General features: G+C 44.6%; 1 protein-coding gene across 4 annotated transcripts in view; it reads left to right on the top strand.

Moving 5' to 3' along the window:
* Positions 1-16,717, top strand: part of TNRC6C (trinucleotide repeat containing adaptor 6C) — an 897,274-nt gene that overhangs the window by 559,525 nt on the left and 321,032 nt on the right. For all 4 annotated transcript variants that reach the window (XM_044084998.1, XM_044084999.1, XM_044085000.1 and 1 more), the window contains one exon: positions 11,008-11,174. In XM_044084998.1, coding sequence (XP_043940933.1) covers positions 11,008-11,174 — 167 coding nt within the window. The remainder of the gene's footprint in view (positions 1-11,007; positions 11,175-16,717) is intronic.

Genomic DNA, 16,717 nt, shown 5'->3' with positions numbered 1-16,717 from the left:
CGCTAAATATTTTCGCTCTCTATCTCCGTATTCCGAAATGGCTTCGGTAAGTTATCAGACTACCAATCTTCGGAAAAAAACGTAAGGATAAATACAGAGACAGACCACATAGGTCCAAAACTGCTGACGATGCTTCCGTTAAGCTAGTCGCCAGTTCGCCGGTACTCAGGTGCTTTTGCAGCCCCTGATGCCCGCTGTGATGGATTCGTAGGTTGCTACCGAGACCCATTCGGAGTCTGGTATGCCGTGAGACTCTTCTTTGACTATGGAACCTACGTATGTCTCTACCTTGGATGGGTCCAGAGCTGCTGAGCATGCACCGGCTTCTGAGGAAGTTCTTCGCATTACTGATACTCGACACAAACCGACTTCTTTTGTGTCTTCAGTTTTGTCTAAAACTACCACCTTTCTAAGGCCAAGAGTACAAGCTACGCCTAAAAAACAAATGACCCAATCTCAAGCACCTGCTTCCTTGCCACAGTCTCAAATACTTAAAATGGCAGACCACCTGTTCATGCTGATTAGGAGAAGCCAGCCTTCCCCCGCTAAGAGAAAAAGGGACTTGTCCCCAGCAGCTTTAACTGCCCAAGAGTTCTACGACTCTGACGTTTCTGAATATGAAGACATGCCTTTATCTGCTTATGAGGATTCAGATGCAGAGGAATCCATTCCCTCTGCTTACCCTTCAATGGATTTTTCTTTTGGTGAAACCCTTCATACTTTAAGAGAGCATTTCCACTGGGAATGCCAAGATTATCCTCAGTCCAAAAAGAGACTCTGAGAATTTTTAGATTTGCCACAACATAGACCCTTAGCTGTCCCTCCTGTTCTGGATTTTGTGGATGATGTCTTTATGGAATCCAGTCTGACTCCTGATACTTTACTCCCTGGTCCAAGTAAACCAGACAGGTACTACAGAGTTCTTGACTCTCAAAAATTTATTTTCAAAAATCCTACTGCTGACCCAGAGGTCATTTCCCAAGGGCCTAAAGGTATAAAGGCAACTACAGCTAAGAATCCCACCCCTTCGGACAGGGATTCTAGAGCTTTAGACAGATGGGGTAAAAAAGTGTACGCCTCTGCAACTCTAGCCATTAGGGCATTGAATTGCCAGTTTCACATGCTGAAACACCAGCAACATATTATGGAACTTATTAAGCAAAAATTATCTGCACTCTACAGACTGTGCAGAAAATAAAGAATTACAGGAGCTTATGCATTCTGCAAGCCAGGTCAGCAAGCATATCTTGCAATGTGGGTTTGATGCCCTAGAAGCATCTTGCAGGGCAGCAGTCACTGGTTCTGTACTGAGAAGGCATGCTTGGCTTAAGGAACAGACCTTGCCAGACCATGTCAAATCAAAATCACTAGAAGCCCCTTTGAATAAAGACAGTTTGTTTGGCACCAAAGCAGAAGAGGTTCTAAAAAAGATGGAAGAAAAAGCTAAGTCTACGCAGACAGTCAAAGATTTTTTGCAGGTGCAGCCTCCAAGATTCAGCAGGCATTGCCTCTCGAAACATTGGTCCTTTCCAGCCCTCTCAAGGTCATCAAAAACTAAACCCAGGGGAAGCAGACCCCCCCCCCTAGATTACAGTGTCAGGGTATGCAGAGATCTAAGCAATGGAGTACCTCCACTTCTAAAACAGGGAGTGCTAAGCCACCCCCTTATGTAAAGAATAAAGAATTCACAACGACTTGTCAACCCTACTCCTCACCTCTGCCCAATTGCTCGTGCCCATAGGAGGAAAACTTGCCCACCATGCAGAAAACTGGACTTCCATCACCAAAGACCGATGGATGGGTCCTCAACAGTGTATCCCAGGGGTACAAATTTTTCTTCCACACACTGCTGACCCTGAAAGGGTTCCCAGACCTTCCTCCAAACCAGTGGGCAGAGGCACAAAACCAAGTTCAGTCCCTGCTCTCCAGAACAGATAGGTCAAGGGTTTTATTCCAGACTTTTCCTGGTACCCAGAAAAGAGGGCACTTGGCACCCAGTCCTAGATCTTTCCATTCTAAACACCTTCCTGGTGGTGCCAAAATTCAAAATGCTCACCCTTCAGCAGCTTCTTCCTATGCTGTCCAAAGAGACCTGGCTAGTCGCCCTAGACCTAAAAGAAGCCTATCTGCACAACCCTATCAGGGAAGCATGCAGGAAATATCTACATTTCAGGGCAGGATCTATGCATTATCAGTTCTCTGCACTTCCCTTTGGCTTATCCACTGCTCCCAGAGTCTTCACAAAATGCCTGGCTCCAGCCATTGCCTATTGCAGGCAGAGAAACATTCATATATACTGTTACTTGGACGATTGCCTGATTCAGGCAGACAGGAAAAGCTGATGCAGCACCTGACATTTGTAAAGAGCCTTCTAACTTCCCTGGGGTACACTATCAACAAAAAGAAATCAAAACTAGTACCCAGTCAAAAGATTGTATTCCTGGGAGCAAGCTTGGACACAGCCTCCCAGATGGCATTTCTTACTCCAGAAAAACAAGCCTATCTGACAGGCTACTTCACTCAAATGGCCACCAGAACCGAGCTATCCACAAGGAAAATCCTGCAGGCTGTAGGGTTCATGGCCTCTTGCATTCTACTAATTCCATATGCCAGACTGCATATGAGGAAACTTCAATGGTACTTAAGTATTTGGTGCCAACATTCTCAGGACCTAGAAATCGCTATACCTGTCATACCTTGTCTAAGGACAGAGTTTCTTTGGTGGGCAGCAGCATGCAACCACAATAAGGGGCTTCCCTTTACACAACCCCACCCCACCCAGACCCTAACCACAGATTCATCAGACTATGCCTGGGGGGCACATCTGGGAGATAAGTGCATTCAGGGCCACTGGAGCCCAAGTCAAATTCATCTGCATATCAACCAAAAAGAGATGCTAGCTGTTCAGCATGTTCTGACAGCTTTCAGATCCCCTCTCTCACCTTGGACCCCTGCTAATAAAAACAGACAACACCACAGTTATGTGGTACATCAACAAGCGGGGGGAGCCCACGCTTACCCACTCTGCAGGCTAGCCATGATACTGTGGAACATGGCATTGGACATGCAGATCCATCTGCAAGCTCAGTTCCTGCCAGCAAACAAAACTCTCTGGCAGACGACTTAAGCAGAAATCTCCTAGATCCACACGAGTGGCAATTAAATCTCAGCACTTTCAGCCTGTTAACCCAGAAATGGAGGATACCAGAAGTAGACCTTTTTGCCTCTGCCTACAATAACCAGATCAGCAAATTCTGCACCAGGACACCACACAGCAGAGCATGGAAAGTGGATGCCCTATCCTTCCAGTAGGTAAACCTCTCAATTTATGCCTTTCCCTCTCAGCCTCTTCTTTCAAAAATACTACTCAAGATAAGACAGGACAGATCAAGGGTAATCCTGATTGCTCCAGACTGGCCACGCCAGCACTTTTACCCACTACTGGGCAGCCTGTCACCGGTGCCACCATGGCATTTATCTTTGTGATCCCAACCCTCCTCTCTCAGCAGGAGGGACAGATCCTGCATCCGGAACTGCAAACTTTGATCCTTGCAACCTGGCTTATTCCTTGAATTCTCCACCAGTGACCAGCCTAAGCAAGCAGGTATTGGACATCATTCTGGAAGACAGAAGACCCAGCACAAGGAAATCCTATGCTGATAAGTGGAAAAGGTATTGTTCCTGGATTCAGTCTAAAGGAGCAGACACTGCTCTGCCCTCCTTGCCTCTAATCCTGGATTACCTAGCAGATCTACTCCACAGAGGACTTTCCTTCTCTTCCATTAAGATCCATGCCTCTGCCTTCTCGGCTCATTACAACACTGAGCCACCTCTCTTCTCGCACCCTCTCATCAAACAGTTCCTGAGAGGGGCAAACAATTTAAGGCTACCAAGGAGAGCACCCACCCCGGCTTGCGACCTTAACTTTGTACTGGAAAAGCTCACGCTCCCCCCCTTTGAACCTGCAGTGTCAACAGAGTTAGAATTCCTCTCTTGGAAAACAGCCTTGCTTCTGGCCATCACTTCAGCTAGAAGAGTGTCTGAGCTACAAACGCTTATGGCTGTGGAACCCTTCATTACTTTTCATGCTGACAGGGTCTCCCTCAGAACTAACCCTACTTTTATGCCTAAAGTGGTGTCCAATGTCACTCTCAACCAATCTATCCATTTGCCAACCTTCTTTCCCAATCCTCAAAATAAAGGGGAAAGGATCCTGCACTCTCTAGACGTGCACAGACAGCTCAGATTCTACCTTAACAGGACTAAGCCCTTCAGAAAATCTGACCAGCTACTACTCAGCTTTGCACCTGGGGCAGAGAGCAAGGCCATATGTAAACTGTTTCCAAATGGGTAGCACACTGTATCCATTTCTCTTACAAACACCATGGGAAACCAACCCCTCAGGGGGTCAGAACACATTCCACCAGGGCAACATGTACCTCTACAGCATTCCTCAGGGGAGTCATTCTGGAAGCTGCTACCTGGAGTTCTGTTCATACCTTCACCAAGCATTACCACCTGCCTATCTTTTCCAAATCCAGGGCAGGTTTTGCTACAGCTGTCCTGCAGGGCATACTAGCCAGCTCCATCTCTTCTTGACTGCCTCCACCCATTCTTCAGCTTTGGGAATCAACCCAAGTGTGATGACTGCAACAGTGAAACATGAAGAACATAGTACAGTTGTGTACATGTACCATAAATCTATAAGTTTGAGTGTATTCACTGTTGCAGTCCTGGATGTCCTTCATGGATGCATCTGCAGTCATAACAACTGGGTTGTCCTGTCGTCAGGCAGCCCTTCAGTCGGCCGGATTCCAAAGTCCGGGTCTGGCTTCGGCTGATGTCGCACTTCACCCGACGTCATCTCTGTTGGTCTTCGGGTATAAAGGCATCAGCCGACACCATTTTCCTCAGTCTTTCTTGCCGCGTGTCGCCCGAAGCAGAAGCTGTTCGCAAGTGCCGGTCGGTCGGATCCAGAGATTACTTCTACCGAATACTACTTCGAAGACTTCTAAAGCTAAGTACCCCGTTGGGGACTCTTTCTTGCCTCAGCCGATGTCAGAAAAAGTTAATAATTGTTTAACCTGTGGGAAACAAATACCTCATAAAGATTACCACTCTTATTGTCTGCCTTGTTTAGGCCCAGCCCACGACGTAGCAGCCTGTTCGGCCTGTGCTTCATTCAACCGACGAACGCTTAGGCGTCGGTCGGAGTTTGCTGAACAGTTTTTCGGTTCTGATTTTGCGTATATTATGCCGTCGGATCCTCCGACTACCCAAACTGCTAAAAACCGCAAAGATAAACACCGACAGTCAGGGTCCGCGGTTTCGGCGGAAACCATGGTTAAGCAAGTCGAGTGTCTCGGTTTCGCGAAACCGAGAAAACTGATCAGAGTACAGCTGAATCTATCACTACCACTGAGGCCCCTGCTACTTCTCTTGAATCGGCCTCAGAAATTTTATCCACTACGGTGGTTGCCACTGACTTATCAGACACCATTCCCTTGGATGTCTCTACCCCAGCACGTGGTGCTGCTAGGCCTCCAGCAGCCATGTCCATTAAGGCCTTTGCCAGGGCTAAAGCAGCCAAAACTACTAAAACAGTGCCTGTTAAAGCCCTACAACCAGGCCCTCTTCTAGTTCACAAATGCTTACTCTGGCAGAAGATTTAATTTCATTAATTAGGGGATCTCAATCTCACCCAGACAGAGCCTCTCAGCCCCCAGAGAAGAGACCTAGGGCAGAGCCCCCCGAGCCTGTGTCCTCTGATGATTCTGCCGATGAATCAGACATAACAGACCAGCCAGAGGCTCCTTTCTCCAATTATGAAGACTCAGATGCTGAAGAATCCATTCCAGCTGCTTCCCCACCAGAAGAATTCTCCTTTGGGGAAACCTTACATGCCATGCGAGAGCAGTTCCAATGGCAGCAGCAGGATTTCTCAGACTCCAGAAAAAGACTTAGGACCTTTCTGCACCTTCCACAGCACAGGCCCTTAGCTATACCTCCTGTCCTTTCTGTGGTGGACGATGCCTTCAATGATGTCTGCTCTGCACCAGATTCTTTACCTCCAGCCCCTGCCAAACCAGACAGATTTTACAGGGTACCAGACACTCATCACCACCTTTACAAGGCCACACTTGCAGACCCCGAAACTATACCCCAGGGTCCCAGGGCAGTAGCCTCGACCACAGCTAAAAACCCTATTCCTTCTGAAAGGGAAGCCAGGTCATTAGACAGATGGGGCAAAAGTCTACACCTCAGCTACTCTCTCAGCTAGAGCTTTAAACTGTCAGTTTCACATGATACAATACCAAGAGTTTATGCTTGATCAGTTAACAAAAAAGCTATCCTCTGATGACTCTATTGATAAGAAATATGTATTAGAAATGGTAAATAACATACAACAGGTTAGTAACCATTCCTTAAAATGTGGCTATGATGCACTGGAGGCTTCATTTAGATCAGCCATGACTGGCACAGTGATAAGAAGACATGCATGGCTAAAGGAACAAGCCTTACCGGATCATGTTAAAGCTAAGTTATTAGATGCTCCTATGGATAAGACCAGCTTGTTTGGTACACCTGCCCAGCAGGTAATGAAGAAAATGGAAGAAAAGGCAAAATCTGTTCAAACGGTTAAAGATTTCTTGCAGGTTCAACCCCCAAGGTTTAGCAGGAACTGGCCTGCCAAAAATTGGTCCTTTCCTGACTCCACAAGATCCCAAAGGGGCAGGAATAGACGTTCCAGAGGCAGAAACCAATCCAGAGGAGGTGCCTACAGAGGACGACAGTGGCAAGGTAACAACAGAGGCACAGACACAACCACTGCCACTACAACAACACAACCACAGTGACTTACCTCTAAATCCGCCTACCAGGGAACAAATAGCAGCTCCATTAGGCGGCAAATTAACCTTATTTTCGAAGAACTGGCACTGTATCACAAAAGACAAGTGAATTTTACAAACCATAGATCAAGGTTACCGGTTCCACTTCCACACTTTACCAGTCAAAAGAGGAATGCCAAACCTACCTCCAAATCAAAAAACAGAGGCTCTACAACAGATAATGCAATTAGCAAACATGAGAGCTGTGGAAAGAGTGCCAACAACAGAACAAGGAAAGGGATTCTACTCCAGACTATTCCTAGTTCCAAGAAAGGAAAAAAGTTGGAGACCTATTCTCGACCTGTCCACCTTAAATACATACATCATTGTCCCAAAATTCAAAATGCTGACCCTACAGCAACTTCTTCCCATGCTGGGCAAGGAGTGTTGGCTGGTAACTCTAGATCTCAAGGAGGCATACCTGCACGTCCCCATTCGACCAATCTGCAGAAGATACCTCAGATTTCTTGCAGGATCAGAGCATTATCAATTCTCAGCATTGCCTTTTGGCTTATCTACTGCGCCCAGAGTATTCACAAAATGCCTGGCATCAGTAATCGCCCACTGCAGACTACAGGAATTCAAATTTACCCATACCTGGACGACTGCCTGCTACAAGGGGACAACAAAAGCAAGCTGACAACAGATTTACAAAGGGTCATTTACTTGCTACAAGCACTGGGATACACAGTCAATTTACAAAAATCAAGGCTGATACCATCCCAAACAAGGACATTCTTGGGAATTGGACACAGTAAGACAAATGGCATTCCTAACTGCAGAAAACAAAAAGAACTCCCTCTTTACTTCTTGGCTCTAACAAAACAGAACAAGCTAACAGCAAGAAAAGTACTGCAGGCCTTGGGCTTCATGGCATCATGCATAATCTTGGTCCCACTTGCCAGACTACATATGAGAAAACTACAGTGGTACCTAAAGAATTTATGGTCCCAACACAGGCACAGCCTAGAAACAGAAATTCCACTAATTCCATGCTTAAAACAGGAGTTCCTATGGTGGGCTCAAGCATGCCAGTCAAACCCAGGTCTACCCTTTCGCAGATGTCAAGCAAACCAGACCATCACAACAGACGCTTCAGACCTAGGATGGGGGCCCACATGCTGGACAAATGCGTGCAAGGATTGTGGACGAGGATCAACTTCACCTGCACATCAACCTAAAAGAAATGCTGGCAGTAAAACTGGCAATCCAAAAGTTCAGACCATTTCTCAAAGAGGGCCAGTTGATGATAAGGACAGACAACACCACAGTCATGTGGTACATCAACAAACAGGGAGGCACTCATTCATACCCCCTATGCAGAATGACTTTGGAGCTGTGGAACCTGGCACTCAGCTACAACATCCAGTTACAGGCAATATTTGTACCGGAAAGGAGAATACTCTAGCAGACATATTAAGCAGAACCACATCCGATGCCCACGAATGGATGCTACACCCGGACATCTTCAAGACCATCTCAAAGAAATGGGGAATGCCTCAGATAGATCTATTCACTTCCCCTCTCAATCACCAGCTCAAAAAATTCTGCACAAGGACATTCCACCCACTGGCATGGAAAGTGGATTCGCTCTCCTTCAGCTGGAAAGGCCTAACAGCATATGCATTTCCACCTCTTCCCTTGATACACAAGGTATTACTAAAAATCAAGGAAGAACGTCCAAGGATAATCCTGATAGCTCCAAACTGGCCAAGACAACACTGGTACCCACTGCTGAGGAGCATGTCTCGGAACAATATGTGGCCAATACCCCTGATGCCTTTAATGTTAACTCAGAACAACTACAGCATCATGCATCCAAACCTAAAAACGTTGCAACTGACTGCATGGAACATCACATAGCAGCAGCTAATCCAGAACTTTCCCAAAGAGTTAAAGATATTATTCTTGAAGCCCGCAGACCTTCAACAAGAAGGAACTATGCAGGAAAATGGAAAAGGTTTGTCATTTGGAGTACTGAAAGAGGAAAAGATGTGTCAAACATAGATATGCCTAACATTCTGGAGTATTTGGCAGAACTTCTACATACAGGCCTGTCCTACTCCTCCATCAAGATACATGCATCAGCTATATCAGCAGAATACAGCTTTGATCCACCCGTCTTTTCACATCCTTTACTCAGGCAGTTCCTCAGAGGAATCAAGAATGTAAAACCTCCAAGGAAACCACCATTGCCAGCTTGGGACTTGAACTTTGTGCTAGAAAAGTTGACACTATCACCTTTTGAACAAGCAGCAACAGCAGACCTACAGCATCTATCGTGGAAAACTGCTTTCCTACTGGCAATAACCTCAGCCAGGAGGGTTTCTGAACTTCAGGCCCTAATGGCAGTACAGCCCTTCCTAATCTTCCACCAAGATAGAGTGTCCATGAGGACTAATCCTACATTTATGCCTAAGGTGGTATCCAGAGTGTCTTTAAACCAGGCAATCCACCTACCTACCTTCTTTCCCAACCCACAAAACAGAGGGGAAAGAATACTGCATACCTTGGATGTACATAGACAGCTACGCTACTACCTGGACAGAACAAAAAGTAGCAGAAAAACTGACCAGCTTTTTGTAGCCTATGCAACAGGAAGGGAAGGAAAAGCTATTTCCAAACAGACAATCTCCAAATGGATAGGAAATTGCATACGTTTCTGTTACTCCTTCCATGGAAAACCAATTCCACATAACATAAGACCTCATTCTACAAGGGCAACAGCCACTACCACAGCCTTCTTACAAGGAGTGGCAACCAAAGACATTATTGAGGCGGCTACTTGGACCTCCGTGCATACATTTGCCAAGCATTATAATTTGCCTCTATATTCCAGATCCCGAGCAGGGTTTGCCACTGCTGTGCTGCAAGGGATCCTAAACACACCATAATCTAATTTTTTCCTCCTCCCCTAGTTGGCTATGGTATTCTACCCCGTTGTTATGACTGCAGATGCATCCATGAAGGACATAGTACAGTTTTGTACCTACCATAAATGTAGATGTCCGAACTGGATAGCATCTGCAGTCAGGATTACCCTCCCTCCTTCCCCTCTGGGTACTCCTAGGGTGTTTACCCTCCTAATGGCTAGCTGGTGGGGGGAGTCTTTTATGGTGTATTTGTTTGTATATATGTACATACATGCTTATTTTTGTGTTTACCTCTGTCTTTTTGGAAACATTGGCATTTATCCAAATTTTAGCCTTCAAGAGGGCAACTGGCATCTGGGGCAAGAAACACTGAGGAAAATGGCGTCGGCTGATGCCTTTATACCCGAAGACCAACAGAGATGACGTCGGGTGAAGTGCGACATCAGCCGAAGCCGGACCCGGACTTTGGAATCCGGCCGACTGAAGGGCTGCCTGACGACAGGACAACCCAGTTGTTATGACTGCAGATGCTATCCAGTTCGGACATCTACATTTATGGTAGGTACAAAACTGTACTTTTCCCACCCTCCAGCCCCCATCTCTCTCTCTCCCTCTCTCTGTCTCTCTCTCTGCTTCTTGAAATGTATTACTCACAGGGCTATTGATATTTACTTTTTACTAGTGGTGTTTTTTCCACCATAACTTAGCTCCCTATTTGGGGGCTCCTGATATTTGGGGCAAGAAAAACTGATGTAATGGCGTTGGCTGCCTGTTTTTATACCCCTGACGACCTGATGTCAGTCCTGGAATGACAGCAACCGACGCAGAAATACTAAGTCTCTGGTATTCGGGCCGACTGAGGGCTATCTGCAGGCAGATAACCCAAGTGAGATGACTGCAACAGTGAATACACTCGAACATCTACATTTATGGTAAGTGTACACAACTGTACTTTATATTTTGAGCACCTTTTGTTATAGTGAAGTTGTAACACAACTTTATTTTCTTTCTCTACCAAGTAAATTGGATGTGTTTAGTCCTGACATATTACTGAATGGTCATACCTGCAGGATGTAGTAGTTATGACCTCTGACATTAGTCTGAAGTAAATAAAGAAGCTGAAATTCTATTTGGCATTTTTGTATGTGTGAGAAGTCATCATTTTGATGCAGTTATATGTAAACTGTACCTTATGGTTGCAGAATGAGAGGACAAGAGATAAGCATTTATTTTTCCTCGCTTAGCCTCAAAAACTATGCAAGAAGCTTGGGGCACCAGTGGAGAAGACATTACCCTCAGTACTAGCCACTGGGAAGAAGAAGAGGGAGATATGTGGAATAATGCTGCTTCTCAAGAGAGTAACTCTTCCTGCGGTTCCTGGGGGAATGCCCAGAAGAAAGGACTTCAGAAGGTAAGAGGTGCCATTCTAACAGTGAAAGTGCATTCCCAAATGCCTTAGTCCAAAGTTCTCATTCAAGTTTTAGATTCTTGACATTAGGTGGTGCTAGTTCCACCTTTCTCTTCTAGAGGGGGAGAGAGGGAGAGATTTGAAGAGTGGCCTGCTTTTTTTTTTCACATTTGTTTATGTTGATTGGGGGTGCAGCAGTTAGCGTTGCCGCCTCACAGCAAGAGGTTCTCTGGTTTGATTCTCAGCTAGGGTGTCTTCTGTGCGGAATCTGCATGTCCTCTCTGTGGTCGCATTGGTTTCCTCCGGGTGCTCCTGTTTCTTCCACATCCCAAAGACATGCTGTATGTGGATTGGACACACTAAATTGGCCCTAGGGGTGATTGTGTGCGTGTCTGTGCCTTCTGTGGAAGGTTGGGTGCCGGACTGGCAACTCGACAACGTTAAACTCCACTGCCAATCATGAGCAGACAGGTGATCCGCTGTGGCGACCCCTAACCGGGAAAAGCCAAAAGAAGAAGTTTATGTTGATTGTAGGGGGGTTTTACTATCAAGAAGCATTGCTGCTGTGAATTCCATATCCAGTGCTAAACTGTCAGTTCATTTTTAAATGTAGCCAACCGTCTGGTTAGTAAATTACAAGAAGGCTGCTTGTCCTGCTGAGAGCTGAAAATATGCTTAAGAGTCCAGAAGTATAAGCCAGTCCAGAGTGTCCTGAGTTAGCTGGGGAGTTTCTGCCCAGTACAGTTCTAAAAAGAAGCTCTAAGAAAGCATCCTAACTATGCATGTGAACTGGGTTGTCTACCATATTCTCAAAAGTGAGTCTGTCAGCTTTGTGGCAAAACCTAGCTTTCACCAAATGTAACCATAGTTTTGTCTTGTGTACTATGTATTGCGTACCACCATTGGTAGAGAGGGGTATACATCATAGAGTAAACTGAACTTTTTTCTTGCCCTGTTTTCACATTGCCGTTACAGACCATAGTGGTGCACAGATAACTGCAGTTGGACCTAGTCCAGTGACCTTTCTCATGAGTTCATTAACTTTCAGTTGTGAAGGAGGCTGTTGAGTGCTTTGGTTTTTAACTAAGGGTATCTGCTCTGTTACCTAGAGGAAATAGTCTACTGCTTCCTTAGAATGTTTTAGCAGACCATCTGCTTGAGACAGTCACCTTATTGCCTATATAAAACAGTGATTCCACCTACAACCCCTCAAAACATTTGCTTGTTGGCACCTTTGGTTAAACTGTTACTGTTCAGTTGATGTCAAGGCATTAAAATGATACAAACAAGATTTCTTTCTGCAGGGACCATTGTCTAATGAAGTTGCACTTCTTTGCTGAAGAGCATCTCCACTTGTTGCATTGTTTCTAGAAATGTCTTATTTTTCATCCATTTTGGTGTGATCACTTGTAACTTTTGTCACATTTTCTCCTTTTTTAATTGAACTGCATTCCAGAAATGGAAACTGATCAGTTTTCATTTTCTTTAGCTCAGTAGTATAAGAAGTGGTACAATTCATACTGAGTTGTAGGGTCTGGAGCAGGGTTGCCAGACGTCCCTATTTGAGCGAGATTGTCCCGGGATCAGCAGCCCGATCCCGAGTCCCCACACTGCTGGTTTAAATCCCGGCGAAACAGCCCTCTGCTTTTTTATTTTTGATTGGCCCGTATACCGGAATACGGGCCAATCAAAAATCGCTAAATACGGATCTGCTGGTGTTTTAATGTTAACATCAGGCAGTTCCGCATTAAACATAGCTCCGTTTTTCGAGTTTTTTGATTGGCTCGTATACCGGCATACGGGTCAATTAAAAATTGGTAAACACGCAGCTACTTGTGTTTAATGCGGAACTGCTTGATGGTGTTTTTTTTTTGGTCCTCACTTTATCCCTACCCGGCCAGTCGGAAGTCTGGCAACCCTGGCCTGGAGAGACATGACTGGAATTGCCAATAATGTTTGTAATTTGAATTAATTGGAAGTCTCCTCACATTTTTGAACTGTAGAGAGCACAGTGCCAGTGATACACTGCTGGTCCCACCTGGGTTGTCCTTTTGTATTTGTTTAAATGTTTACATAATTGAGTATTACATTACTGTAACCTCTGCCTGTCATCTACCCCTGGTGCATATTGTAAACATTTTTTTTTTTATCCTTGTAACTGTTTTCACATTATACTTCATGTTGTCGAATCAGGTAGATAGCATGCATGGTAAGTAGATGTTTATTTTAGTAAAGCACAAAACCAAAGCCTGTATTTCCACTCTTGTTTGGTGAGGATGTGAAAAAGCACCTCAAAAACATTGAAAAAAAGGGTAAGATTACCCACAGTTGTGGGAGATGGATTTTACCTTCCTCAGAAAACTGTCTAGAATGCAGAGGAGCCAGGACTAGAATTTTTTTTTTTTTTTTTGCAGACTATACCACTCTTTCCAATGGGAAGCAGGAAGGGCTAGGTATAAGGTCCCTGTCAGTGATAGAAGTAATGCTTGCAGAGGCAGAAGAAATGACCACCAGTCCGGTTTATTGTGTCATGCTCAAATGATCAGCAGTGACATAGAAGCCTTTCCAATTAACATCTGATGGTTTGTGTGGGATACACACACCCCCCAGTGGTCCAAGATCCCCAGGGCTTAGTGGGTGAAGGACATAATATTCAATGGTTACAAGATTCCATTCTTAACCTAACCATCTTTCCACTCCTCATGTAATAGGGAGCCTGCCGATATCCCACCTTGTCAACTGAAGCAGGCAGTACAGGAGGTAAAATCCCTTTAAAAAAAAAAAATAGCAATCTAAGCAACCTCACCAGGTGAAAAAAAAAGTGCAAGGTTTCTACTTGCTACTTTTTATAGCTCGAAAGAAGACCTAGGAATTTAAAGCCCATGTTAGAGTTTGGTAGCCTAAACCAAATTGAAAATAGTCTGCATGGTCAGAATGCAAGCAGTCATCTCCTGCCTAGCCAGAGAAGTCTGCTTATGCCATCATCACCTACAGGGCCACTACTTGGATATAAAAATCGTTTGGAAGTCAAAACGATTTCATTGCTTCTAGTTCGGTGCCAGTCGCATCACTGACCTTTGGTGTTTGCCAAGAACAATGGTGGTTGTTGCAGCTCAACAGAGACTGCAGGGAATGAGGTGTTCTCATATTTAAACAGCTGTCTTCTAAGTAGACCAGTGCAAGAGTTATGGACAGTGGTAATGCAGTCTCATCGGACTGTCTGCTGGGCTTTGCTGTCAATGAGACCAAGTCATAGCTGACTCTCCCCACACAGTGCATCAGTTTCTTTGTTTAAATTCCGAATGCCATACATCACTGAGCATTTCTGGACCACCAAAAACTCAGTCTGCAGGTTTTAGTCAGACAGGTCATACTGTCCTAGAACCACAGGTCTGTGGGACCCAGATCCACTCCTGCACTTATGGTAAATGTATCTGCCTTAGGGTTGTGGAAGCAGTATCGGGGTAATATGTCACAAGCGTCCTGGTCATCTCAAGAATTCCAGCTTCATGTAAGTATCACGTATTTCAGCCATCGATTCCCACAGGCCCTGTAGCAGTACACAGAGACATGTCACTAGTCTGACATCAAGAATGGCACCTACTCCTTCTCACTGAGCAGGGAGGTTATCTGACAGTATGACTGAGCAAAAGACTATACTTTTTCATGGCAAGATGTCTACATTGTAAGAGAGTCCAGTTTATTCAGTGACAAGCTGAGCCACACACTAATGCTGTTGTACTTCAACTTCAACTTAGCCGTAGTAGAGGCCATTCCACAAGTGGGACCAGTCAGTGATAGACTTGTTTCAGATGCCAATAAATGTAAAATGGAAGCTCAGCAACTCTCCTCTTATGGTAATGAACACCTCAGTAAAAGATATTTTTACGGGTTTACCTTCATTTAGTTGAAAATGTAATGTGCGATCGCTCTGTTGTGCGACTGTAAATGATGAATTTCAAAATGTGTCTGAATCTAAATGTTGAAAATGGTTTACTGGAAAGCCAGATTCGACCAGTTTCAAACTGCACCACAACAGTGACAGAAGACATTTTCTAATGTCTCCAAACATTTTTCTAATGGCTCCAAACATCGTTATGCAGGGGGCAAGCCCCCCACACACCTCTGCTACTTTAATATACTAACTCTGAGATCACACTACAGTGAAGGAAAGGGTACATGTCCCAGCCCCACTATAGTGCGATCTGCACCCGGAATGCTAAATTCAGATGAGTGAATGCCAGTGTGCATTTGCTCATTTGAATTCGCAACAGTGGAATTCGACATTCCCAAATCTTGCTGTTGCACTTTCGCAGTTTGGTGCATCGTATAACGGACTCCCGACTAAATGAAGGTAAACTGTCTTCACGTATCTCTGACCCCAGAATCTCCTTTTATATGTATCCCCCCCCCCCCCAGTCCTCAAGACTGTCTAAAAGATAAAGTTGCACAGTTGGACAATGACACTGGCACCCCCCCCCCCCCCAGAAAGAACAGTACAGATATGTTGCCCCTTACTAGTATCCTTCATCAAGTGGGCACCACTACAGCTTACCCTTTTCCAGACCATATTGATGTATCTAATCCACCAGTACTGGGACATGCTTGCTTTCAAACTAGCAGCATGGCTGTTTCAGTGTTACTTATAGACAATAATAATCACTTTTAGGTCCACATTTGTAATTCTTTGCAATCTTTTAGTTATGTTTCTCTTAGCATTTTTAGAAGTTGCATGTTTTCTGATTCATGTGTTCAAGGTTTTTGATGTAATGTATGTGTATTTTCTGTTTGTATACCTTTTTTTTGCAGTGTCTGCTGTTTTTTATTCTGTACACTTTACAGATATTTCTTCCTGTCCCTCACTGACATCAAAAAAGAGGTGGCTAGGTTGTGTCCCCTATTTAACTACAAGCTCTCATTATAGCATCTTCAGCTTTTTAGTAGCACCACTTATATCTTTGTCATAATAAATTAATGTGTGTTGTTGCATAAGTATTGAGTGTGCTGTAATCTCAAACATTAGGATTGTTTTTTTACAGGAGAAAGTGGCATTTTATGAATAAAGAGTGTTATGCTTGAACACTGGCACATTTGTGGTGTCAGCTTATGGTTATACTTTGAGTGTGCTTGATGTAAACAGATGAGAGTTTTATCTTTACTACTACTTGTGCTAATTGTACATACATTTTTCATTTCTAAACCATGTTGTTTCATGTTACTGAAGAAAATCATGTGAAAATGGCCTGTTTTTTGTTTAATTGAATTCAAGTGTAAACTTACTGGAACTTCAGACAGAAAACCCTAGTCAAAGCATTCATTTGATGAAGCATACAAAAAGGGGGGATTATAGGGGGGAGCATCCCTCTATCGCTACATCCCCTTAATTAAATATGGTAATTCCTTGGTCCCACAACTGCAGATAAAATAAAATATCCCAGGCACAGAAATAGCGCACAGTGCTGATGTGCCGATAAAAAATGCTGCAAAAGTGATTTCCAGTCAAAAAGTGACCAGGGGAGTTCAGCATCTGGGAACTGAGCTCTGAG

The sequence above is a fragment of the Protopterus annectens genome, chromosome 10.part0 (assembly GCF_019279795.1).
Source record: "Protopterus annectens isolate FY-2018-M chromosome 10.part0, PAN1.0, whole genome shotgun sequence".
Lineage (NCBI taxonomy): Eukaryota > Metazoa > Chordata > Ceratodontiformes > Protopteridae > Protopterus > Protopterus annectens.
Note: the sequence above shows the minus strand (reverse complement) of the source record. Positions and strands in the feature narration are given on the sequence as shown.